Source organism: Mytilus trossulus, chromosome 4 (genome assembly GCF_036588685.1).
Source record: "Mytilus trossulus isolate FHL-02 chromosome 4, PNRI_Mtr1.1.1.hap1, whole genome shotgun sequence".
NCBI lineage: Eukaryota > Metazoa > Mollusca > Bivalvia > Mytilida > Mytilidae > Mytilus > Mytilus trossulus.
Genome location: NC_086376.1, coordinates 22,410,322 through 22,438,113, shown reverse-complemented (window position 1 = coordinate 22,438,113; position 27,792 = coordinate 22,410,322). Strand labels below are relative to the sequence as shown.

General features: G+C 31.1%; 2 protein-coding genes across 5 annotated transcripts; one reads left to right on the top strand and one right to left on the bottom strand.

Moving 5' to 3' along the window:
* Window positions 1-41: 41 nt before the first annotated feature.
* Window positions 42-2,647, bottom strand: LOC134714894 (large ribosomal subunit protein mL54-like). Its single transcript, XM_063576589.1, has 2 exons — window positions 2,469-2,647; window positions 42-441 (listed from the first exon to the last, which is right to left on the bottom strand). The coding sequence occupies exons 1-2, from the start codon at window positions 2,575-2,577 to the stop codon at window positions 140-142; spliced, it is 411 nt and encodes a 136-aa protein (XP_063432659.1). The 5' UTR covers window positions 2,578-2,647; the 3' UTR covers window positions 42-139.
* LOC134714893 (ATPase family gene 2 protein homolog B-like) lies at window positions 2,217-27,792 on the top strand. 4 transcript variants are annotated; one of them, XM_063576588.1, is made up of 10 exons: window positions 2,796-2,956; window positions 6,474-6,710; window positions 7,462-7,649; window positions 10,044-10,229; window positions 11,053-11,202; window positions 17,105-17,314; window positions 21,005-21,226; window positions 21,605-21,742; window positions 22,622-22,744; window positions 26,339-27,792. In XM_063576588.1, the coding sequence occupies exons 2-10, from the start codon at window positions 6,617-6,619 to the stop codon at window positions 26,480-26,482; spliced, it is 1,455 nt and encodes a 484-aa protein (XP_063432658.1). In that variant the 5' UTR covers window positions 2,796-2,956; window positions 6,474-6,616; the 3' UTR covers window positions 26,483-27,792. The 4 variants fall into 4 exon arrangements, with proteins under 4 accessions (XP_063432657.1, XP_063432655.1, XP_063432658.1 ...); XM_063576587.1 differs by lacking the exon at window positions 2,796-2,956 and adding an exon at window positions 2,217-2,331 and having other exon boundaries at window positions 6,474-7,649; XM_063576585.1 differs by having other exon boundaries at window positions 2,795-2,956; window positions 6,474-7,649.

Below are 27,792 nucleotides of genomic sequence, written 5' to 3'. Positions count from 1 at the left end.
AATTATATAAGCATGCATAAGTGTTTGCATGAAATAAATGCTTCAAACTTTATAATTTTTATTCATATGTTTTAAATCTATATATGAGCAAAGTAAAAAGTGACTTCTAGATGTAATATTTAATATCAATTGTTTATCTTCACCAGATTCGTTTTTGTCTTCTCTGTCCTGCATACTTAATTTCTTTATTTTGTCTTCTCATATTTATTCTTCTTAATCGCCTCCAATAATACATGTCATCTTTACTTAATTCACTTAGATCTATTGGCTTTCGATCTATATGTAATGAAAACAACCATTCTGGATATTCACTGTCTGGTTTAATAGGAGGGTCTTCTCCTTCTTTGAAATAATTAGCCCCACAAACAAAGTTACATAATTTATAAGGATCAGTTTCAACCTCTAAAAATGTTTTCTTCTGTGTTGCTGACATCATCTTTCCTGAAATAGGCAAAAGCAAATATAAATAAATAGTTTCATGATAAAAGATAAGGCTGGACATATCTGTTGAAAATCTTTAAAGATAGCGTACAAGCTTAAGGAACACATAACAATGCATAAATATACAGTGTCTTGACACAGTTGTTTATATCAGTTACTCTTTGCAATCAAACAGGAAATTTCTAAGTTTTAATAAAGGTTGAAAAGGAACAAGCATGATCCTTTTACTTTATGTTTTACTATACTTACAAAAATGTACTAGATATAAAGTAAATTAACAAAACAAAACAAAAATGAGAAAAATTCAATAAGGAAAGTGCATAATAATCATAATAATTAATCGAATGGCAAAATCAAAAGCTCAAACACATCAAACAGGAGTGGATAACAACTGTCATATTCCTTACTTGGTACAGGCATCTTATGTAGAAAATGGTGGACCAAACCTAAGTTTTATAGCTAGCCACATAGTTGAGTATGCCTCTCATATTTTGACTTGCATCTAAGAATTGACAATGAGGGCAGCTTGCAAACGAAACTTTTTAACAAAAGATATAATTTCAGCTGTCCAATTGAAAACCTTTTATTTCTACATAGCAACAGTCCAACAGCACTTGCATATTGAGTATATGTATTTATATCTACTAGCGTTGAATAGTTGATATATATATTCCAGACCTTGCATTTCCCATCACAAAGAAACTATGATTAACCATTGAAAATTTCACAGTTAAACACTTTCATGACTTTCATGTTAGTCAACCATTATCATAAAATAGATTTGAATAGACATGTTCTTTTTTTTTGTAACCACAATCTCATCCTCTTTTCTTAGAGAGTGACATGCTGAATTACTTATAGAGTATGTATACATATACATACATGTAACAACAAAGTTTGGAAATTTAACGGTTGTTTAGAACTTTTTGTAACCAATAAAAGCTAGCATATCATAGAAAAACAAGACAGTCATGTGAGTAATCTATGTTTTTAATTTTATAACAAAAATCTCTGTTTTAAAGAGAAAAAAATTTGTGGTTTCCTAAATGCACAATGATGCAACAAATTTTCATTTTTCTGTTAAATGCAATGAATGAAAAATAATAATTTGCTTTTCACAAAATTTCTTCTTGATACACATAATACATGTACAGTGGGTCTCATTGGGGTCTAAGCGTGACGCGGGATTGTTGATTTTTTGTAAGGTGGACACATGAAAGCCAAATTATTGTGTCTTGAAAACGGGAAATGAGGTCTAGCAGGACCCGGGGAAATGAAAATTGCTTACGTACATCTATTGTGTAAGCGGGATACGGGAATCTGACAAAACAGTAAGCAGGATCCAGGATCTGAACCCCCCAATGAGACCCCCTGTACAAAATGGTCCATACTACATTGTATTCTGACATTATCTTTGCTGTTTTGATACTTTTGCAGTTTGAATATTTTGTAATTCACATGTCATACATTTTGTAAACCATAAACATGTGATAAAGAGTTCTGGCACAGTTGCCTGAAGATTTCATAATTATAGTGAAAAAATGGGGGAAATAAAATATTTTGAGTAGTATTATATAGAATATTTTTTTCGCTATAATTATGAAATCTTCAGGCGACTGTGGTTCTGGGTGATTTCAAAACTTTATGCCTTGCTGGACCTGTTCTGTGTGACATTTCTCCAAGGAACTATAGAAAAACAATGAAACAAGCAAACACAGAGAGACATAGTTTCAACATACAGTGTATATATTGACCTTGACTTTATAGGATCAGGGAACTCAACAGGATAAGATGGTGAAATAAAACTGTAGCTAGCTAGTACATGTATATTAAAGACCTCAATCTCTTGTATGACAGATGCATATTATTCCATCATATTGACAACAATGTGTAAGCAAAGCAAACAGATACAATTACAGCTTAAGAAATTTATGTAAGAAAATTGAGCTGTCAACATTGTGACTTTTGACAGTTTTGTGTTTTACTTTTGCTCTAAAGGAAAATATGAAAAAAATATGATAGTTCACCTTTTAGTTTTCCTGCAGCATAGCCTGCTTTACAAAGTATATCTGGAGGTTTTATCAAATTTTGAGTCAGGAATTTCAAATTCGGCACGAAAAGTCGGAGCACTGACATTGTTTACAATTCACACGGTGACGAATGAAAGAAGTCCTACTTTTAAGGAAATATCAAGGCGTATTTTTTATTGATTTTATTTCAGAGTTTTCTTTTATTCATTAAGACACCATTTAAACAAATAATTAAATTATTAAAAGAATTTGTATTGTTTATTAAGGAAAACAAACAAATACAAAGATTATTTGCAGAGGATCTAACTTTCTCTTCTACAAAAATTGTCTCAACACCGTCAACCTCATTCTCGAACTGTCATGTCTGCGCCCATGATGAACAGCAAGAATAATAATTTTTTCCAAGATATGTTAATGTTAAACATGTATGGCAACAGTTAATGTTTGAATTGTTATCTGCGTTTTATATGTATATGGAGGGGAAGGTAAAAATTTCACAGATATGAACACGTGAAAAGATTTTACATAAAAAAAAGAAAACAAGTAGCTTTTTTAAAAAAGCTTTTATTGGTCGATCAGTAGCTTTTAAAAAAGCTTGTAATTGCACAAACGATTTATGTCGAGAACTTTGGCTAGTTAATAGATGACGTCGACATTAACGCGTCATAAACCCCATATGAAACTTACTAACCCCATAGGGTCTCATAAGGGGTCACCACGGGACTGTTTAACCAAACACAACGTGATAATTCATCTGTGGTTTGATAATATATAATATGAGGCAAGCATTACCTGTCATGCATCTAAGACTAAACAATCAATCCATACACATCCAAAGGATTAAGCATAAAGATGTCATAAACAGTCAGAGAAAAACATGACCTTGTGCAATGCCAAGTTACAGGTATCGACAGATTGTAGATCCATGAATGTGTATAGATATATAACAAACTAGTAATATTAAGTTTGCTTTTAATTTACTTGTTTTTAAAATTCCAATAGGGAACATACTTTATATAATTGTTTAAATAAACCAATTTTTCAAGATGTTTCAGCCATTAGCCTTCTTCAGTTCTTTATTTTCCCTCTCAACTACATGGGTGACAAAACATTTGTATTTCTTTTTCAATTATTGATAAAATGTTATCTAAATGTCCTTGGAAACGTCATGACATCATAATACTTTAACGTCACAATAACATGACGTCACAATACTTTTGCATGAATTAAAGTTAAATTTTATAAGTTTTGATCAATAAAGTCATTCCTTTTTAACGTTAACTCCAAATGGTCTAATTGTATTAAGTTTTTGCATCCATTGTGCCTCAATATATCTCCTGTAATTTGCGGATTTATCATAAATCTGTTGCAGAACCTGAACTGTGATGTCCTCTTTGCAATGATCCTCTTGGTTAAAGTGTTTTGCCACAGCTGTATCTCTATCATGTCTGATAAAAAGTAAAAACACAAAAATACTGAACTCCGAGGAAAATTCAAAAAGGAAAATCCAAAATCAAAAGGCAAAATCAAAAGTCCAAACACATCAAACAAATGATATCTGCAAGATGCTCTTTTATTCTTTCGCTGAGTGATCTTTCTGTTTCTCCAACATAAACATAGTGGTTACATTTTTCACAGTGAAGTCCATAAATAAGATTAACTAGTTGACATCCATGAATGTTCTTTTTGAGGTTGAATGTTTTATCTCCAAGTATAATTTTTTCTTCATTTCTTTCAATATCGTAAATTTCACATTCTTCTTTACATGCTTTGTTGTTGCTGTAGTTGGTACTTTTTTTGGTGATCTTATTTAGTTTTCCATGTACAATTATGTCTGCTAAGTTTCTATCTCTTCTATAAGCTTAGTGGTTCTGGAAATATTTCTTTCATCAAGTTACAGTTATCATGGTTATGTAAAATATTAATTCTTTTTTTCACAATGTCATGAATATCAGGTAGCAAATCCTTCAAGGTCACAACAAGAGGTATGCGTTCTAATGTTTTTTTAATTTTATTTTTACTCTGTAATAGCTCTTTTCTATTTAAGTTGTCTGCTCTTTTTAGTTGGTTTTCAATAAATTTTCCATTGTAGCCTCTTTTTTTCGCAGTTGTAATTTCAGTTCTTGTCTATGTTTTTGGTAGTCATCTTCATTTTCACAAATTCTTCTTAATCGTAATGCTAAACCATACGGAATTGCCCTTTTACATTTTTTGGATGGCATGATTTGCTCTGAACATATATATGTTTATCAGTTGACTTTGTATATAGGTCTGTCGCTAATATACCATTTTTTATTTTCACAAGTGTAACTGAGAATTCAATTTGATTGCTGTTACAAGTGCCTAAGTTCCACCTTTATTTTGTCATTTATTGAGTTTGCAAAGTCCATAAGTTCTTTGAGTTTTTGTTCTCCATGAGTCCAAATTCCAAAACCATCATCAATGAAGCGTTTATAAAACAATGGTTTGTATTTGAATTTTTCCAGTGCTTTGTCCCATTGTCGCATATAAGTACATGCAACATTTTTTCCTAGTTTTGACCCTATAGCCACACCTTCATTTTACAGGAAATCTCTGTCAATTAATCTGAAGTTATTCCCCTCTAAAACTAATTTTATCATTTGTAGGATATCTTTGGTTGGTATTTCTTTTTTTTTTCTGGTGTCAAGAGCTTTTTTACATGCTTTTATTCCTTCTTCTCTAGGAATAGATGGGTATAATTTTACTACATCAAAACAAAACAATATGCTGTTTTTTGGTATTGGCTGTTTTACTTTTGAAAGATTCTAATAATTAATATTTATACCAATAAAAGCAATATTCAATGATTTTACATATACATGTATTACAGTGTTGAATTGGTAACTTAAAGGAGCGATAAGTTTACAAGAATCATTTCTAAATTTTTGGGCAGGGTTAACAATATTTCCATAAAAATGAGGATGTGCTATCCCGTTTGAAATAAGTTTTCTACAGGGAAAACCAAACTTCAAAACCAAATCTGTATATCTATGGAAAAGTTTAGTTAAGGTTTTAAGTAATTTATGGTAACGATATCCCTGGTTTGATAATTTACCAGTAATACATAGATTGTGTTCTTTAAAATGTGTGGAGTTTCCCATTTAAATCAGAAATATCTAAATCCAGAAAAGGACAGTTACAACCTTATAATTTAATTTTGGATGTAACCCGTCTTCTGATTGGCTGATGTATTTTGTTATAAGCACATAGACATAATTCAGTCATGTGACCGTGATGTTATCAACGTTTTTTCAAGGTTTTCTATGGTTTAAAATGGAATTCAGAATTAAATTATAAGGAATGACTGTAATATTTTTTCTGTCTATTCGAAATATCATAAAAAATGTGGTGCACACTGTTAAAAAACCCGCTACACACGTTATTTGGTGTGCATCAATTTTTTTTTATGTTATTTCTTCATAGACAGAAAAAATATTACAGTCATTCCTTAAATAATTTTAATTTATTAAAAGTAAGTTCCTGGGGGTAAATTTCAGCAGTATATTGAGAAAATTCTTGATTATTTAACAAAAAAATATCATCAAGATAACGGTAAGTGTTGTTGAATTTATCAATTAAATGCAATTTCGATGGGTCTTTACTAAGTGTAGTCATAAACTGTGCAGAAAAAAGTCTGCTATTAAATAATCCAACAGCATGAGTTTGCTAAATATATTTATATTGATATTTTTATTTACATCGCATACATGTATATGGTCATCAGATGACTTTAGAGGTCAACTTGATAATTAATTAGATGACGTCTAGACTCAAATACACAGAAACGAAGCTACATTTTTTTATGCCTGTGCCCTGTTAATTGTTTATTTAAGACATGATATATTAATGTATTAGTTTGGATAAATGTTTTACATTGATATCAGGTTATAAATCAAAATACAAGAATTTGATTTAAATCGGTGAACATGAATTTGACAGTTAGTGCCCCTTTAAACCTTCTATTATTTTATATATTTACAGATGAATCATTGAGACATCATCAAGTGAAGGAGAAAATAAAGTGAGTTCTTTCAGCAATAGTGACCTTTACCCTGATAAACAATTAGTTCCTGTCAGATCATTGGTACGATGGATGTACGTGTGAGTGAGGACCAGTCCCAGAAATGTTGGATCCACCCTGCTACGCTGTCTCAATTGAATGGGGAACTGACTTTCTATTTTATGATCTCTACTTCAGATTCAGAATACATCTGTCAGGTTTGGCCAAATGATCAGATCAGTACTAATTGTCTCTGTTTCTCAAACGCTGTATTTAAAAACAAGAGCATACATGATTCTAGAAGCGTAAATAACTCTGGAGATGCAATATATATGAAAACTACTATTTCAAAAAGTCTCAAATTAACGTTAATTGTAGAAGACCATCAGATAATTAAATTATTAAAGCATGACCTAAAAATTCATCCAAGTAAGGTGGAAAGTATGTGCAAGAATTTACTTTATAAGATCTGCGTGGCTAAAGATTTTACTGTTTCAGTAGGCCGAACGCAATTAGGGAAGTTATATGGGATTTATAATATTTTAATTAATTCTTGTGATGATGAAAACTACGATGGTTTTATAACTAATCAGCAAACAAAGATATCAATAGATAGCATTGTTAGTAAAGAAAGATTTCTACAAAATTTAAAACCACCCAACATTGGTGGATTGGAGAAAGAAGCTCAGGAACTATGTGACATTTTATCTCTTCCATTTCAATGGAAATCTCTTATATCTTGTGAATTTAAGAAAGTATTACCAAAGGGTATATTGTTACGTGGTCCTCCAGGGACGGGAAAAACTTCTTTAGTCAAACATGTTGGATGTGAATGTAATGCCTATATCATAACAGTTAACAGTCCAGAAGTTTTTGGTGCTAGACCTGGAGAAACGGAAGAAAATTTAAATAAAATATTAGAGAAGGCTCTGATCTTTAGTGAGGAAGGTCAAACTATTTTGTTTTTAGATGAGGTAGATACCTTGTGTCCAGACAGGAGACATATGGACGATCAGAAGGAAATAAACTTGACTAAACTATTGGTGGACTTCTTTGACAAGATTACTGATAATGAGAATATTATGGTGATAGGTGCTACAAACCGTCCAGTGTGTGTAGATAATGTACTGAGGAGGCCAGGCAGATTTGATAAGGAGGTACGTAAGTAAATCAATCCAATCCATATCTATCACATTCATTGTAGGGGTACATGTGGTGACATTATCTGTATGATATGTATAAAAGAAATGTGGTATTGTCTATTAGATAACTATTTACAAGAGTCCAAATGATTTACATGTACATGATTTAGATTTAAGCAACTTGATGTGTGAATAATAGGTCAGTAAAGAAATGCTGTTAAGCCTTTTACAATGAGCAAAACAGATACTTTACAGACAGCTATAAATGATCTTGACATGACAAAATGTGGAACAATTCAAAGTAATAAAAACAACGGCCAGATTATAAATGTATTATAACTCAATTATACATTGTGTGTACCTCTGCCTCCTTTCATGTTATATTTTTTATTTTTATGCCCCACCTATGATAGTAGAGGGGCAGGGCATTATGTTTTCTGGTCTGTTCGTCCATTTGTCCGTCCATTCATTTGTTCCTTTTGCTTTAGCTTTTAAGTTTTTGGTCAAGGTAGTTTTTTGATGAAGTTGAAATCCAATCAACTTGAAACTTAGTATACATGTTCCCTATGATATGATCTTTTTTAATTTTAATGCCAAATTAGAGTTTTTACATTAATTTCACTGTCCACTGAACATAGAAAATGATAGTGCGAGTGGGGCATCCATGTACTTGGGACACATTCTATTTATTCATGTTTCAATGATTAGTTGAATATTGACTCAAACAATAAAAAAATCTTTATTGGTCCCACACGTGTATATGTAATACTTAAAATGACTAACCCCACAACTCATTAAAAAGTGTGACAATTTTTTTTGGGTGATATTACTGACAGGGAATGACATTCTAGATTTAATCATTCTTTCAATATTCTGTAAAGGTTATAGCCTTCATATATTAACACCTTTTAGATAGTAATGTCACAATAAGAAGCATGTGTATTGTTAACTCATAAACATATGACTAACAAATGAATAAAGATATCATAAATGATAACAAAATAAAAACAAACCAAAGTTTATCATGTAGTACTTATTGTACTGTAAAGCATGGTATAGATTGAGATGATATGCCTTACAACAGCCTTAACAGTATGATCATGACTTGTAGATTGGTTGATTATACAATTACTGTGTGATATGGTTTATTGGTCGCTTATTCAGAATGTGAACAATTGTGCCTGATGTTCATATGATGAAATCATAATCTTTCAGTCAGTTTAATTGAAGTCTGGAGCTGGCATGTCAGTTAACTGCTAGTTGTCTGTTGTTATTTATGTATTATTGTCATTTTGTTTATTTTCTTTGGTTACATCTTCTGACATCAGACTCGAACTTCTCTTGAACTGAATTTTAATGTGCATATTGTTATGCGTTTACTTTTGTTAGAGGTATAGGGGGAGGGTTGAGATCTCACAAACATGTTTTGCCCCGCCACATTTTTGCGCCTGTCCCAAGTCAGGAGCCTCTGGCCTTTGTTAGTCTTGTATTATTTTAATTTTAGTTTTTTGTGTACAATTTGGAAATTACATGTAGTATGGCGTTCATTATCACTGAACTAGTATATATTTGTTTAGGGGCCAGCTGAAGGACGCCTCCGGGTGCGGGAATTTCTCGCTACATTGAAGACCTGTTGGTGACCTTCTGCTGTTGTTTTTTTATTTGGTCAGGTTGTTGTCTCTTTGACATATTCCCCATTTCCATTCTCAATTTTAAGTTCAATGATAAACAAAGAAATTGGACTGTTAGAACATACATTGTCTATAAGCTACATGTACATTGTAGGGCTATAGGGGGCATTTTTTAGAACCTGTAAATTATGTCAGAAACCAAAATAAAAACACTCTCAAACAGACACTTAAATGACAATCCCTGTCTACGAAGGGCATTTATAGTAGTATGTTTCAATCCTATTCACAAGGCTATATAGGACATAAATAAAGGCAACAGTAGTATACCGCTGTTCAAAACTCATAAATCCATGGACAAAAAACAAAATCGGGGTAACAAACCAAAACCGAGCGAAACGCATTAAATATAAGAGGAGAACAACGACACAACACCGAAACGCAACACACACAGAAACAGACCAATCATCAGACAAAACACCACGAGAATAACAAATGTAACATGAAAACCAAATACATGAATTTGGGATAGACAACTACCGTGCCACGTCTTATCTCAATATCTCAAAAATAAGAGAAAACACAAACGACTCAACGTTAAAAACATAAAAACACTTTTTGTATGAAATTTTTATTGTGCTCAAATTACAAGCAAGATTAGGAATGCTAAATTATCAAGTTTAAATTTATGGTTTTTTTTTCATTTTGAAAATAAAACTGTTGTTACAAATTGCTAATGTTGAGTACACCAAATCAAAGAATTCTGGTTTTTAATTTTCAGATTATGATAAATGTACCCAATGAAAGTCAAAGGTTAGATATACTGAGGAAAATTACTAGTTCCTTACCATTATCAGGGGATGTTGATCTGGAGAGGTTAGCCTTCATAACCAATGGCTATGTTGGGGCAGACTTAGTATCAGTAGCCAGAGAGGCAGTGTTACTTGTCATATTGGGAGGCAACCAGGTATTAAAGGGTAAAAAGTACTAGGTTCTTCAAGTGTACAATATGACACTACAAAAGTCATATATATATATATATACAAAATCAGCTGGACACAACAACAGTCATATTCCAAAACCCACTTGTAAATACAGCAGTCATATACAAAATTAGATTGAAACTTGAATAGTCATGATAGTCATATATACAAAACAAACTTGAAACTATAAGTCTATGCAAAAACAGTTTGAAACTTTTAAAAAATAGTCATACTCATAAACAAAACTTACTTGAAACTAGCAGTCATTTGCATACCAGCCGGATGCTTCAACAGTCATACACATAAAAAAGAAGATGTGGTATGATGACCAATGAGACAACTATCCACAAAAGACCAAAATGACACAGACATTAACAACTATAGGTCACTGTACGGCCTTCAACAATGTATATAAATCAGCTTTGCTGTTCAATAGTCATACACAATTAGCTTGTTACTACAACAGTCATATTCAAACCAGCATGTCATTTTAATGGACATATATATATTCAAAACTAGTGAATCATAGATATAAAGGAAGTCTTTTACTGAAACAGTATATAAACCAGCCAAATACAAAATGAGCATGAGAGTGTGTCCATACAAAAGTCATACATTTCAAACCAGCATGCTGCATGCCACTCAAACTGTATTTCTGCTCATTGATCCAGTGTTAAACACTGATATACAATCTTTCTCAATTACGTAAAAATAGACTAGTCCCTTTAGCTTATTGTCTTTTATATAAAATTTTAATAAATTCATTGCCTTTACATAATCAATTTTTGGAATATTTCTTTTCTCCAGGGAAGAAAGTTAAAGATGGAACATTTTGAACAATCAGTAAGAAAAGTCATGCCTTCCATCAGAAAAGGCACGGTTGGACTGGTAGAAATGTCTCCTGTAGAATGGTCTCAGATAGGTGGGCTCTCTGAGGTGAAAGGTCAAATACAACAGGTAATCGGATTGAAAGATTGGTTTTGTTGCTTGTTGCAGAACTGCTATAATGGTTTTTACATGTTGGCATATGATTTTGCTTGTTCTGTTAAAAAAATTAATTATAAGCAATATTTTTTTTGGTATTAAAATCCATAAAGATGTCAATGCAAATTCATTTTTAAAATCATTTAATGATAGATATTAGAACATTAAACTTGAAATGTTCTATTCATGAACTAATTTCAAACTTTATTTTCAAGAATTCACTTCCAACAATGCATTGGTATATTACTAAAGGTTATCTATTATAAACTTCAAAATTCTGGTTAGACAAAAACAATAATTTTGGTACAACTCAATTCTTCAAGCTATATTTAAGAATATTTTCTGCAAACTGTTAAACTATGAGTAGTTGGATGGCAAAACAATAACCTCCCAAGATCTTTGTTTTTGAAAACAGCTTGCAAAACAATTCTATGTCCAGAAATTAGAAATGGACCAATAAACAAAGTTTGTGGTCATTGACAACATTTGTTTTCATCTGAAGTATTGACAGTTGTATATTCTTAAAGGTTAAGTACATAGTAAGTTTGTTAGATGTAAACCATGGTCAATTAACAATCTAAATATATTTATTTGTATATATAGAGTATTTATTTTTGGAAGGAAAAAGTTAAATATGGAAACATTTTGTGACAAAAATAAAATTATATATTAACAACCCTGTGAAAAGCTGAAAGTTGAACAAACCCACTTTTCTACATTAAAAATGCCTGTACCAAGTCAGGAATAAGACAGTTGTTGTCTATTTGTTCATGTTGTTTGAAGTGTTTTATCCATCAGAGTTCAGTATTTTTGTGATTTTATTTTTCACTTCCTACAACTCCTTTTATAGGAAATGTCAAAATGTGAAACAATTCAAACTAGAAAACAAGTCTTTTATTGCAAAATTATCATCAGTTTTTATGCTTGAAGCTAGCTTTATGTCATTTGAAAACTTTTTTGTTTAAGGAAGCTGGCTTGTCATGTTTTAAATTTTTTGTCAGATTTTCAGAATCCTCTGGTTTTATCCATTTGAATGCCTTGAAAAAAGTCGCCCAGTGACCCCCATTTTTCTTTTTGTAAATCTTTTACATGTATAGTGAGAAGCCATCTGTTTAAGTCTTATACAATTTTAATTACTTTTTAACAGTTTTTGAGAACGTCAACTTGTCAATGATAAAGCTATGAAAAGTCAAGAGAGAATATTTTCCCGCCAAAATTTCAATAGCTTTTATCTCGAAAATATGGACAGTGACCTATATATTTTTTTGCTCTTTGGATTCCTTTATTAACCCCCTATCAATATAAACTAGTGTTTTTAAAAGTTAATTACTTTGAAACTGAGAAGCTAACTCCCTTAATATATGCCAATTTCATGAATTTATGGTTCTGGCCAATATTTTACAGTTCACTTTACATTGCAATATGATATTGGAGAGGAGCATTTTGTTTTATTAATTATGGACAAATAATCTGTTTTATAATCATGATAAATGTAATAAAGAACAGGCCTTGAAGGCATAAAACTTTGCTCAGTGCTCTGAGCACAAAAATCATGCTCGAAACATGAAATCCAGCAATTTGATTAGTTGATTTTCAATCTGAGTACAAAAATCATGCTCGAAAGCTTTATGACTGTGAGGCCTGGATTGAAAATGATGAGAATAAGTTCAATTGTCTAGATCTGATTAAAGAGAGGTTGTTTTAACCATAATTATATATATTTATTAATAGTTTGGGAAATGTGATACATATTATGAGATAGAGTGAAAATAAATAATAAGATTTTATTATTTTATTATTTTTTTTCACACTTTTCTTTCAGTTGTATTTTTATTTCATTTCAAGCTATAAAATATTTGGTATTTGATCATAAACATATTAGTGTTTGTATGTTGTATAAATTGTTAACAGGCTCTTCACATATTTGAAATGTTTTTTTATTTAGCAAATTACATTCATTTTAGACAAAATGGTATCTTAGTAAATAGAACTTTGAAATGATGGTTGTAAAAAAAAAGGCATTGCAAATGTTGGCTTTAAACAAAATTTTATAACTAATATATTTTTAATGATTTCTGCTATATAAATACACAAATATAAGGGAGGAAAAATAGCAGTAATTGTGTGAATAATGATAGCTCTGTAAGGACGTTGTTTCTACTGCCTTGACTTTGACTAAACTGACAATCCACAATGTATATGTATAAAAAAGAAGATGTGGTATGATATTCAATGAGACAACTATCAACAAGAGACCAAATGACACAGAAATTAACAGTTATAGATCATCGTACGGCCTTCAACAATTTGCATACCGCATGTCAGCTATAACAGGCCTTTATATGTGCATGTCTAAAGTCAGGAGCCTGTCATTCAGTGATGTTGTTGGTTACTGTTTGTCATTCTGTGAATTCATTTATTCTCAAAGTTTGAGGGGAACTTTAATTTTTTGTTGATATTTCATTTCCTGAATTCGTCAAAGTCTGTATAAAACCCCTTAACAATGTTACTTTATTCTTTTTTGAGGTCTAACTATACCTATGAAATCCTAGAAAATTGAAACCCCCTGTACATTAGTAAATCAAGTATTTGTTTTATACTTTATTGTTTTCCTTGCTCAAATTTGTTCACATTTTGGCATATAGTAGAAATTTGTAGGAATTAAGTTTGTTAAACTTTCAAGTTTCTGACAGTTGTTAATTATTTTTATTTTTGTGTCTGCATGTTTCCATATTTAACTTTCTGCTTCCAAAAATAAATATTCTATATATACAAATAAATATATTTAGATTGTTAATTGACCATGGTTTTAACATGGCCTTAACATTTAATATGGCCTTAACATTTAAAATCTTAACCTTTAAGAATATACAATTGTCAATACTTAACATGAAAACAAGTTTTGTCATTGATCACAAAGTTTGTTTACATTCCTTATTCCTGGACATAAAATTGTTTTGCAAGAGCTGTTTTTAAAAACAAAGATCTTGGGAGGTTCTTTGTTTTGCCATCAAGATACCCTTATTTTGACAGTTTGCAGAAAATAAACATAAAAATAGATTTTTTTCAGCTGGAAGTCCTAAGTTATACCGAAATTATTGTTTTTATCTAACCAGAATTCCAGCGTATAATAGATGAAATTTAATAATATACCAATGCATTGTTGGAAGTCAATACTTGAAAATAAATGTCAAAATAGCTTAAACAATTCATCTGGTAGTTCTGTGTTGTATCAAGATGATTGTTTTTGTCTTACCAGAATTTTGAAGCTTATTATAGATAACCTTTAGTAATATACCAATGCATTGTTGGAAGTGAATTCTTGAAAATAAAGTTTGAATGTAGTCCATGAATGGAACATTTCAAGTTACGGTGGATGTATTTATATTAGTGGGTAACAATGAATACAAATAAGATTTGGTTGAACATTTTAAAACATCTTGCTTTTATGTACCAATGAAATCAATGAAAATTGGTACTCAGTGAATAATAATCAATCCATAAAACTGTTGGATACAAATTTTCGTAGATCTGGTGGATACAGGTTAACTATGAATTTAAATGTCCAAAGAATTAAAGACAATCTAAAGGAATGTATGCAGACTTTGCCAAAATCACAAAATTAAATATCTATGAAAACTGGATTCATTATTATTCGTTGGATACCATTTTTTTTGGATTTCATGACAACAGGTGAACCACGAAATTAAATGTTTAAAGAACACCAAATTTTCTATAGGCTTGTATGCAGATTTTGGGAAAACCACGAAATTAAATATCCATGAAAATTGGTACCCACGAAAATAAATGAATTCACAGTATGCAAGTTTTCAGCAAACTACAAAAATTGATACCCATGAAAAAAAATGTATCCATATTAATTAATAAATGAGGAAAAAATGTTCATTTTATGTAGTTTTCGTGTTATATTTCCTTTGTAAATATCTTCATTTATGTATGCAGACAAATAGCAATAAAATAAAGCAGGTTTGAAATATAGGCAAGATACCAAACTTGAATACAGACAAAGCCCTGTCAAAATTAAAAAAATCAATCATCAACACAGAACACTAACACAACATAAATAACTAAAGACTGAGCAACATAAACCCCCTTAAAAACCAGGGTTGATTTTAGGTCTTCTGGAAGGGTAGTCAGATCCCAATCAATGTGCACTGCAATGCTGTATTACCAGTTTGTTTTCTAATTAGAAATGTTCTAAAAAATGAATATGAAACAAGAAAAAGCCAGAAATTTTATGAATCTAGTATCCATTTATCACATGATAACTCATCAAATGTGAAATCCTTTTTTTTATTTTTTATAATCTACCATAGCCATGGTTAGAAAAATTCATGCATGATAAATTTGAAATTTTCACTAAATAGGTACTGATATAATAACGATACTGGTTAAAAAATAAAAAAATAACCTTTTAAAAAATAACCAATAAATCATCAAATGCAATTTTAATTAACAAACAAATTGTCAACAATTTATTTTTTGCAACTTTGTAAATTTTTATTTAAAAGTTTTCAAATTAAAATACATGTTTGTAGAGTTGACAATTTTCAAATAGATTTTATTGCACTTTGAGAGGATTAATAGGGAAAGATTTATTTGAAGACTTTGCTTTTAAAATAATTAAATACCATACCTGCCAACTGTCACTATTTGCGGGGGATTTCCCCCATGGAGACTTCCAAATTAAAATTTTGAAAGAGCAATTTTGTTCACAATTTAAACAAAACAATTAATTTTTCAATGAATTGAGGCATATAAAAGTATGGAGAAGCCAAAAAACAACATTAAAATGTATTTGCAGGTCCCCCTTGAAGTTTTTTGGACTATGACAGCCATCTTGCATGCAAAACCCCCATGGGCATTTTGAAAAGTTGGCAGGTATGAAATACACCTGCATGTATTGTAATTCCTATAAGTAAATGAAAATAACATAATAAGTTTAGTGCATCCAAAGTACTTTTATGAGATTACCTTTATCAGGGCTGTAAAAACCGAAAACTTTGAAAGTCATTTAAGAATTTTTCAATTAAAGACAATTCATTGCTTATATTAAATCTTCATTACTATGAAGCAAATGTTCATCCCTTTCAATACTCCAAAAGAAAGTTTTAAATAACTACTTTGAATAAAAACAATTGTAATACATGTATAAAAATTAACATATATGGGTAAATCGACAGTGCCTTTATTTGTAATTAATTGAGTACACAAAAACTATTTCAACTTTAACCTAATCAGTTAATATTATTATCAGTAACTTTATTTTATTCATACAATGCACATGTATCTAGAAATGCCATTGAATACCAAGATTTCCTAAGAAGATTTTTATGCATTTCCAAGAAGTATTCTTCCAATATTAAAATCACAACTGCTACCATAGTTTGTAAAGGGTGGTAAAGGGTTATTTTTCGTGCAACGTGATCGTTGTTTTTTACTTCACGTTCAACATGTTTTTATTAAACATTCAGTTGTGCAAGACAGGTTCTTCCTTTAACGTGTTCTGCTTATTTTATTTTGCGTGTATCATGATTTTCAGATGCTTATTTTGCGTGCTCGGGATAAAATTTAAACACTTTGTAGAGATTGTCAAGAAATACTTTTGTAAAAGCCGTAAACCAATTATATCATAAATGTGTATCCTAAATTGGAAAATCGAGTTAATATACAAGAAGACAGTGACTCAGTCACAAAAGGTTCACATCAAACTATATATTTTTCGTGCAACCTTCATGACAGAAAATATGTCATGTTCAATGTGAAATTATGTCTTATTTCATGTTCCTCCCCACCTTCCTGGTACCTTTGATAACTATTACCACCCTCTTTGTAATATTCATTTTCATTTCAGGCAGTAGAATGGCCAATCAAACACCCAGAAGCTTTCCAAAGAATGGGATTACCATGTCCTAAGGGTGTTTTATTGTATGGACCCCCTGGATGTTGTAAGACCACATTAGTAAGAGCGGCAGCTACTTCAGTCAATGCCACATTTATATCACTGAGTGGTGCCCATTTATACTCACCATATGTTGGGGATTCTGAACGGTTGATAAATGAGGTATGTATTACTGAGTGGTGCCCAGTTATACTCACCATATGTGGGGGATTCTGAACGCTTGATAAATGAGGTAAGTATCTAGTGGCACACCAGACTAATTAAATTGTTTGGTAACAGACAAATTTCATGATAGTATATTCCTACTCTAATAGTTAGGGCTTTATCATGTTATTCATGTACATATACCAGTATATTGAATTCACCTTGTCACTTGTTAATTGTATACATTTCCCTCACAATTATACCAGGTACTGCTTGAAAGAATCACTTAATTTTGATCAGCAGTTTGTCAGTGATGATTTGTATTGTGTGGGCATTTTTAATATCTGTCTGACACAACTTCCTGTATATTGATTATTTGAATTTTTTAATATGTCAAATGAACTTAACATTTTTCGTCACACTTTCTCAAGTAGTACATCAACAAAGAGACGTCATACTTTGTCAGTAGCTTGACAGTGATGAGTTGACATGTTTGAGCATTATTGTTTAGATCTGTCAAACACCTACTACCTGTCTGCTGAAACATTTGTATTTTTCAACATGTTGAAATAATTTTTAAAAACATCACACCTTTCTCAAGTTCTGCTAAACAGGAAGACTAGGGGAGAGTTTCTCGCTACATTGAAGACCCATCAGTGGCCTTCGGCTCACCCCTGTTGTCTGCTCTATGGTCAGGTTGTTGTGGCTTTGACACATTCTTCATTTCCATTCTCAATTTTATTAAGACTTGTTCTCACAGTGGCAAGTTGTAATGCGTGATGCTTTGTTGGATCCTGTTTGCCTACACTTTAAATATTTAAATATGTTGATTTTTTTTGTGGCACTTTATTCCAGTACTGCTGAATAGAATGACTTAATATCTAGTCAGCAGTGTATCAGTGAAAAGTTGTAATGTGTGATCAATTTCCCAATCTGTCAGACACTACTTATATCAGATACTTTGAATTTTAAGTTAGGTATGCTAAATAAACTGAAAATAGCAAAAGTTAACAGCAATATTTCCTTGATTTCAAGATCTATAAAATATACCATATGTTACTCAAATAACCATTTGAAAACTTAATTATGTAGAAATGATGTATGTTTGTCTGATTATTTTTACTGTCTATATTTATTGTAATGTTTAAAATAATTTCTTTATGTCTGGAATCTCCAGTTGTCAATGTCCAAAGGGGAATAACTCATGAAATATTTGTTTATCTGGTCCGAGACCACAATTGTCGTCCCTTGATTTTCGTTGTTCACGAATATAGTCCCTAGTGTTAACAGTGGGTTACTTGCCAATAATTTTTATACCCCTTCCAAATTTATTTCCCCATGTTTAATGCCTCAAATTGTAAGTAGGGGGATGAAATTACACTGTAAAAAAATTTGGGTCCAGAATTTTACAGGAAAGTAGTGATTCGGTCCAGCTGAAAAAGGTTAAAAATTAGCACTTCGGAAGCTGTCAAAAGATTTCAAGACACCCTAAACACAAAAATGTCCATATTTTGAGTTTGAGGCGATGAAGTTTTCTATAATTTTGATATAATTTGTCCCAAAAGTAGTACAACACACTGTAAAAATTTCATTGAGAAAGCGCAGGTGGGATTTTTTTAATTTTCATTTATGTTCTAAAAGAAATGCACTACGAATTAATTGTGTTCTCGGACCTAAGAGGTGAAGTCTGTAAAAATAGAATCTGTGATTTGGCAACTTCCCTAAATGATTTGGTGGTGTCAATTTGTCAAATAGCATGAAACTAAAGGATTTAAACTTTTATTTTATAGAATTTCTGCAAAAATGACCAATTTTGGCATTTTATGGTCAAAATAGGCATTTTAAGGCTTTTTCAATATTGATGCATACATGGCATCCTGACTTTCTATCTGACAGGTTTTCATGTGTCAATACTTGTGTTTCTATGCCTTTATCTAGTTCTTTTACTTGTTTATGAACTCAGAATCTACAGAAAAGAAGATTATCTCAGACAATATGTACAAAATGTGTTGTATAAATGACCCTTGTCTAACGCCCTGTTTGGATGAAGTCAAAAGTGGGGTTCTTGGTACATAAAATTTGAAGTCTACAATTAAGACCTCACTAAATTTGTATCCAAAGCACTTTACAATGTCTATTGTACCTGTTCCATCTCACATAATATCTTTTTTTTTCTTCTGTAGGATAGCAAGTGGTTTAAATATAAGCTTGTTGAGACAAAAAATGCATTCAAGTATTTCATTAATAAGGCAAAAATCTTTGTATCAGACCATACTCTCTGTAAGAAAAGTTAATTGCAAGAGCCTTTTTGTGCTCAGATTTGTTGTATCATGTCACATGAGTATAGAAATGATAAAAAAGACACATTTTTTTATTTCTGATAGCCTCAATATGCATTTTTAAATGTAAATATGTGGCACGGCCTAAATTGACCCTTATTTTTTTCCAGTCTTACTTGGCTTAAGACCCTTTTAAACTAATATGATATGTTATTTGTGACTTTTCTTTCCATTTAAAGTACATTCAATACATATGTAAGGATTATTTATAACCAAAAAGCTTCACAAATTTAAAATTGCTGGAAAATATTACATCTTCATGTAAGGCCCCCTTTCATTGAAAAACCTCAATTTTTAGGCCCAGGCTGATATAAATTTCACTTTTGAATAATTATGCTAAGTCTGATAAATCAAATGAGTACTCTATTGCTTTAAGTACATAATAAATGATATATTAGGGCATTTAAAAAGTATTTTTTTGCAATATTTTAATTTTCAAAGCCCATAATGTTGATAGTTGAAATTATTCAATTTTAACGTCAAAATTTAACACGCGAAGATGAGTAGTGAATTTAGCATATTGTCTATAATATATATCCTATTGTTATGAAACTTTGCAAGCAGTGTTATAATTAATTAAGCTTTGGTCATACCAATTTTTTTTAGGATTTGTCAACTCTTTCTATCCTATTAGGTCCGAGACCACAATTGTCGTCCCTTGATTTTCGTTGTTCACGAATATAGTCCCTAGTGTTAACAGTGGGTTACTTGCCAATAATTTTTATACCCCTTCCAAATTTATTTCCCCATGTTTAATGCCTCAAATTGTAAGTAGGGGGATGAAATTACACTGTAAAAAAATTTGGGTCCAGAATTTTACAGGAAAGTAGTGATTCGGTCCAGCTGAAAAAGGTTAAAAATTAGCACTTCGGAAGCTGTCAAAAGATTTCAAGACACCCTAAACACAAAAATGTCCATATTTTGAGTTTGAGGCGATGAAGTTTTCTATAATTTTGATATAATTTGTCCCAAAAGTAGTACAACACACTGTAAAAATTTCATTGAGAAAGCGCAGGTGGGATTTTTTTAATTTTCATTTATGTTCTAAAAGAAATGCACTACGAATTAATTGTGTTCTCGGACCATCTTGTTGATGGCAAATAGTAACATAGAATTGTATGATAGAAACATTCAGATCTATAAATGCTGATACTTTATAAAATGTTCAATGAACTTAACCTTTTGGCAAATTATGCTCAGAAATGTCAGAACAGAATTACTACATATTTGGTCAGAAGTTAAACAACAATGAGTTGTAAAGTGTGTGCATTTGTTTTATCTTTCCGACATATTCTTTTATCAAATATTTTCAATTGCTAGAGAGGGGATATGCTTTCAAGACAATACATACATTCTTGTTTGTTGTCAGGTTTTTCAGAAAGCCAGAGCAGCAGCTCCATCTATCATATTTTTAGATGAAATTGATTCTATTGTTGGGAAAAGATCTGAGAGTTCTTCAAACAGGGGAGTACAAGAAAGAGTTCTCTCCTCTTTACTGAATGAAATGGATGGTATAGGGATCAAACTGGACGATAAACTTCATACATCAGACAAAGTTAAAGAGGGGGATATGACTAGCAGTGAATCAACAGTGAGTATCTACAATACTAAATGAGATCTTCACATATATGCAGTCATCATTTAATTGCATTTTGTTGTCTTGTATTTCAATAAATTAGTTTCACTGATTGTACTTGCTATAAATTAGTATTATCTCTACTAACATGTAGATATAGAAGACCAGACAAATAATTATACCCGGTACATTAAGTTTTCAAAAATAATCATTTACCGTAATTCTTCAGTGTTACAATAGATATATGTTCATGTTCCTGCCAGTATTTTAGAGCACATTAGCGTCTGTTTTGTCAATTTATACATTTCTATAAAACTTCTAAAGTTTTCAAACTAAACTTCTCCAACATTGTCCTAAAATCTGTTTTATTCACTTATTTGATTAATATTACAGAAAGGAAAATCGTACAAAGCAGAAAACAGGAATGTACTGTTGGTAGCAGCTACCAATCGTCCTGATCTGTTGGATGATGCACTGGTTCGTCCTGGGAGAATTGACAGAATGCTTTATGTACCTCCACCTGATGAAGAGGTAATTACATGGTTTGGTTATATATATCTACATTGTCTTGATGATTCTTTAGTTCTTTGTCACTTTATTTGTCTACACTGAATAATGAAGAACAATATTTTGTATCTGATTAATTAGATATAGGAAGATGTGATATGAGTGCCAATGAAACAACTCTCTATCCAAGTCACAATTTGTAAAAGTAAACCATTGTAGGTCAACTTACAGTCTTTCAACACAGAGCCTTGATTGTTCATATCTTACATAGCACATATTGGGCAAGGTTATACATTAATTAATATATCTTTATCTAGTAGAAAGGAAATAGAAGCATTCCAAAATGTTCATCAATTAAAATATGTACAGATATTAATTATATTGCTTACCAGTAAATATTATTGTGTAACAACACAACAAACTAAAAATCTATTCGTTAGGGGAGATCATATATCTCAGCATACATTTTATTATAGCTTTTTTTCAGAATTTGTATAAATATACTTCTGTTAGGTTATATCATATCTGATTTTCCAACCTATTGGTTGAACTTTATAATCATAGTTGATTCATCAAATACACCTCTTTTGAGATATTAAGATTGAGACATTAAATAGTCACAATGTTTTGTGTAGTTTACTTACGGGTTCCAGGTAAAATGCACAAGTCTCAATTCATAGAGACTCTTAAAAATTCTATTTTTGTAAAAATACTTTGAAAGCTCTCAAAAATAGATAGAATCAAAGACTGAAAAAGGGTGCATCCATCCTATGCAAAATATCTTTTTCTTGACAATGAGATGATAAAAGGGAGATAATCTTGTTTTGATTATTGTCTTACTCATACTTTATTATTTCAATGACATTAAATTCAGCTAAAATTTGTTTTCTGTTTTATTATTAGGCTCGATTTGAGATATTAAAAGTTTACACAAAGAGAATGCCACTGAAAAATGTGAACTTAGAAGAATTATCAAAGAACACAAATTTGTTCTCAGGTGCTGACTTACAAAACTTATGTAGAGAGGTATGTATTGAAATTTAAGGTGAACATGTCAGTCTTTCAGCTATCATATGACCTTGACCTCATTTTATTTTTTTATGAGAATCACCAAGTGTTAGTTCTGGGTTTTTTTTTAAGCAATACCCTCACTTTCCTCATTATCTAGTTTAAGGAATTATTGTTATTTGTACTTATCAGTCTGGCAGGGTTTATCTCACCTTTTTTTTTTAACTTATTTACATGGATAATTTTGAAATAAGGACAAGTTTATGTGGTGGGTCTCATTGGGGTCAAAGCGTGACGCGGGATTGCCAATTTTTTGTAAGTGTGACACGTGAAAATTGGAAATGAGGTCTTGCAGGACCCGGGAAATGACAAAAAAAAAGAGAATTGCTTACGTACATAGTGTAAGCGGGATACAGGAATCTGACAAAACAGTAAGCAAGATCCGGGATCAGAACCCCCCAATGAGACCCCCTATGTGAAACTTGCAATATGATAATGTCTTTCACAAAAGATCAAGATCAATCATGATTGTAAAACAGAAGAGACATTTAAGCATGTGCCAGGGTTGGCAAAGTATTACCCGCCCGGGAATTCCTGGGTCCGGGTTTTCCCGGGCTGGGCAATACTCCCAAAAATTGGTAATAGTGGGCAATACTGGGCAATATGATTTTCTATGCTTATTTTAACACTAAATAGTAAAGAATTGGTACAGTTTCATAGTTTTTAACAGCTAAATATGTACTTTTTATACAGATAACCATGGACAGTCATTTCTAGAAGATTGAAATATCAATTTCATTCTCTTCTCTATTAATTCTATATGTAGACAGAACAGAAGATTTGTACATTTAAAGATACCTTTTTAATTACAAAACATTGTTTTAATAATCCAAACTTTGAAACATGCATTTTATTGGGTTTACTCCTGGTTTGCCCACTTTTTTATTCTACCAATTATCTATTAGTAAAGAAAACAAAAAAGACAAAAGGTTTAATGAGCATACAATTGTATAGTCTGTTCCAACTTAGGTATGGTCAGGTATATAGTTAGTAAGTGTTTTCTGCATATTCAGGTTGTTTTTTTTGTATAGAAAAAGATATTAAAAAAATCAAATATTTTTTCTCATTATTTTAATATAAATTCATTCAACTTCGATACATGTACACATCAAACAACAAAATAGTTTCTGAATGATTTTCATGATAAAAATTTATTAATAAAAGATCTCTTTTATTACAAACAAAATTTAATAAATTAATCAATTTTATAAATGCATTGCATAAGGAAATATGTAAAATGAGGGTAAATACAATCTTTTATATTTACACCAAAAGTCACAAAACATGATATTTACAAATCTTCACTTCATTGTCCAGTTCAAATGGAGAAGATGGGATCGATCATCGGCTGCGTCACAGTAATCTACCACGTTTATTAGTAATTGTTGGAGTCTTTCTTTCAATAGTTTGAGTCTGGTTCTTATACTCTGTATCGCCATTTTTTTGTGGGCGGGCTCCTCCTGTTGCAGCTTGGATAATATTGCATTCTGTTAGTGCCTGTGTCTTTTTCAGTAGCTCAATGATCTCATGGCCATGTTTGAGTCTCTTTTTAAGTTTGTTGTGCCATCCTTCCAAGTGATTTGTGGTGGTGGTCCTTCTGTGTAATAGTGATTCCATAGAAAACGGTAGCTTTCAATCCTGAACTCTGTCATGTATTCTGTAAATGAAGTTGTAGCCAGTATGTTTTCAGTTTCTCAAATGTCTTCTTTAGTTTTTAGCCAAACTTCCCCAACAAGGTGGGGTGGAACAAGAGGTAGTACTGCGGCCCCTCGTTGCAGTTGAGTTATGTCTTCATTTTCTTTATAATAGGACTGTAGTCCATATTTCTGTGACTATTGCCAAATACACTGGGTGAAGTGGAAGTAGCAGCCTTTCAACTGTTTGTGTTGCGTTGTTGGTTGCTGTTTCATTGTCAGTTAATAGCCTTTTTGGTTGAAGTTTTAACTTGTGTTGATAGCAATCATGATTATTAATCGAAAAATATTTTATTGTTATTTTTTTTTTTTAAGAAAATGCTAGCTTGGATGCAGATTACTGTGTAAATTGTGTTATATTTATAGCTTGGCTATTGAACAGTTGCATTTATATTCTAGTTGTTAGAATAAATTGGATATTTTCAGAACAGTGTATTTTATTAAAATTTAAAAAAAAAATAAGTTAAATAAAGTTAAAGATATTCAATGGGATTTATTCTAATAAATCTTTAGTTTCATTCTTTTACTTTTTACCTTTTTTTCAGAATGTACCCATAATTAAAACTACTTGTTGGTAAATTGGAAAAATAGTTCATTTCAAGTGCACATTTTCCCTATCTTTTGTATGAATAAAAATACATTTTCCTGCCAAAAATATATTAAATTTAGAAACATTTGCACACTTTACTTGATTTAATAACAGAATATAATGTTCTTTTGAACATTTACAGGTAAAATAAAAGGTAAAAAATATGACTATAATTCAGAAATAAACTATAATTGTTAAAACAACAATTCCCTCTATGTTTACATATACATGTAATTAAAAGTGGGCAAACCAGGATGACACCATTTTATTGCAGTGTTTAAGTGACTTGTTAATTTTATTTGTTATACATTCATATTGCTAAGTAAACACCCTAAGGGGTCATGCCAATAAAACTTATAGAACTATAAGGGCTGATTATTGTTACATAAACAAATCTGTGTTCTAATCTGAATAATTACTAATTAATTAGTGACATTATTTAAATGTAATTTTTCTTACAAGTAATTGATAATTCTTAAATTAGGAGTTATATTTATTTGAGAAAAAAAATGTTTTGCTATTTACAGTTTGCCAATCTAGACCATTGCTAGACAAACAAAATATCTTATTAAATGTATTACATTTGTGTTTATCACTGAATCCTCTATAAAATTGAGACAAGTATTTAATATTACCAAGTATTGGCCTGTATTACCCACTAAAACCCAGTAAACCCGGGTTTTCCCAGTATTCCCCACTGGGCTGGGCAATACTCATAAAACCTGGGTTTTTGCCAACCCTGGCATGGTCACTCTTTTTGAAAATGACATAAATTAAAAAGCCCTATAAAATCAATGTTTATCAGCAGTTGACTGATAAAAACCTACCACATACAAAACAAATATAATGATGATGATGATAAATGTCTGACTTACATTTAGCAGAAAGTTAAATGCATATTCAGGACGAGGAAATGTTAATGGTATATAAGAATATTTACCTTTGCTTTTTACTGGACTGACACACTTAGGAGAATGTGATAGTTCCCTAGATAAAATTCTGCAGGAAGACATGTCATCCTATAGCAAGACATATTATTTTCACTCTGAGCTTATTAGTCTTTGCTTCTACTCCTTAATGTGGCTTGCCTAGAGGAGAGGCAGCAAGTACCAATTTTGCAGTCTTTGGTTTTGACCTGTCTAGAATTTAAACCCTTAACCTTCAGCACTGGAGACAAAAACTTTACCATGAGAAAAATTAATATGATGTATGGGTTAATTATTTAAGATTTTATCTTTGCTTTACTCACTTTAATTGTTTTTACTGTAGGCTGCTCTACATGCACTGACTGATAGTCTGGAATCCACCTGCGTAACAATGGAACATTTTAGACATGCTTTACTTACAGTGGAACCATCTCTAACAGAATCCATGGTAGAACAATATACAAATATGCTAAAGAGAGGATCTTAGCAGAAACATGTGTCTCTGTAGTATTTTGATATATATTTAGCTATTGGTGAATGACAATAAAATTCTTTGATAGGATACAGATAGACAGTCAGGGGACTTACTTAAACAAGTGATTTTCTAAATCACTGATTCAAGTAACATTATTTCCATAAAGGTTGGAAGTTAGAGTTGTCTTTCTTTAATAATCACCTATTTAAGTAGTACAAATTAATCACTAGAAGAAGTGATTTAATATTAGTGTAGCTTTAAATATAGAATACTAATGATCCAGGGACTAATTATGTTTCTAAACTTATCAGAACCAACATCTGTGTTGTCTAGGATGACCAGGTCATTTCAGGTGATGACCTTGTACTGAATCTAGGATAATGACATAAAAATCACTTGTTTAAGTATCAGACCTCAATTTCCTCCCCAAAAATCACTTCTTTAAGTACCATTCTTTTAATAACACCCACTAATTTCAACACCCCCGAACAGTGAAATTTTTATCGCGAACAGTAGAATTTTATTACATAATATGAAAGATGAAACCTTGAACTTCACAGGAAAAACACTCCCACTGCTGTGAAAAATCTTTGAAGAAAGTATCAGTTCATTATGTAAAGCCATTATTATAGCATTTTTTCAACTAAAATAGAATTTTCAAGTAAATGATAGCATCAAAGGCATAAACCTTGCTACTTAAAAGAAGCAAAAAGTTCATATTTTTTTAATTTTACTAATTAAAAGATGTTATTTAAACCTATGTGTTTAAAATTTTGAAAAAACTACAAAATCCCAATTTGTGACAAAACCTCGAATTTGCTACTCAAATAAGTGATTTAAAAATCACTTATTTCAGTAAGTCCCCTGACTGATAGAACATTATGGAAGTCAGTGGTTACAGATTTTGTCAGACAATATAAAAGAATGGTAAAAAATATTTGGACATGATGGAAATACTGAGGAAGATTGAAGTCTGTAGGTATTTTGTAGGAATCAATAAGTGAATGAATAAAAATCCTCAGAACACTAAAATTTGCACATGTGATATAGATTAGAACTTTGGACTACTGAAATCTGCACATAACATTGAAATTCAGTAAATTTACTGTAATCTACATATATGACAGAGACACTGGGGAAATCAAAAATCCAGGCTTATGATAGAGATAAATTTACTCAGATAATGTGGAACACTGAAATCAACACTTATGACAGAGATAGTTGAAGGATGACCTCCACACATCATAGAGATATTGTGGATGACAGAAATCTACACAATCGATAGAGAAACTGTGGACAAATAAAAGCGAAGTAAAATTTTA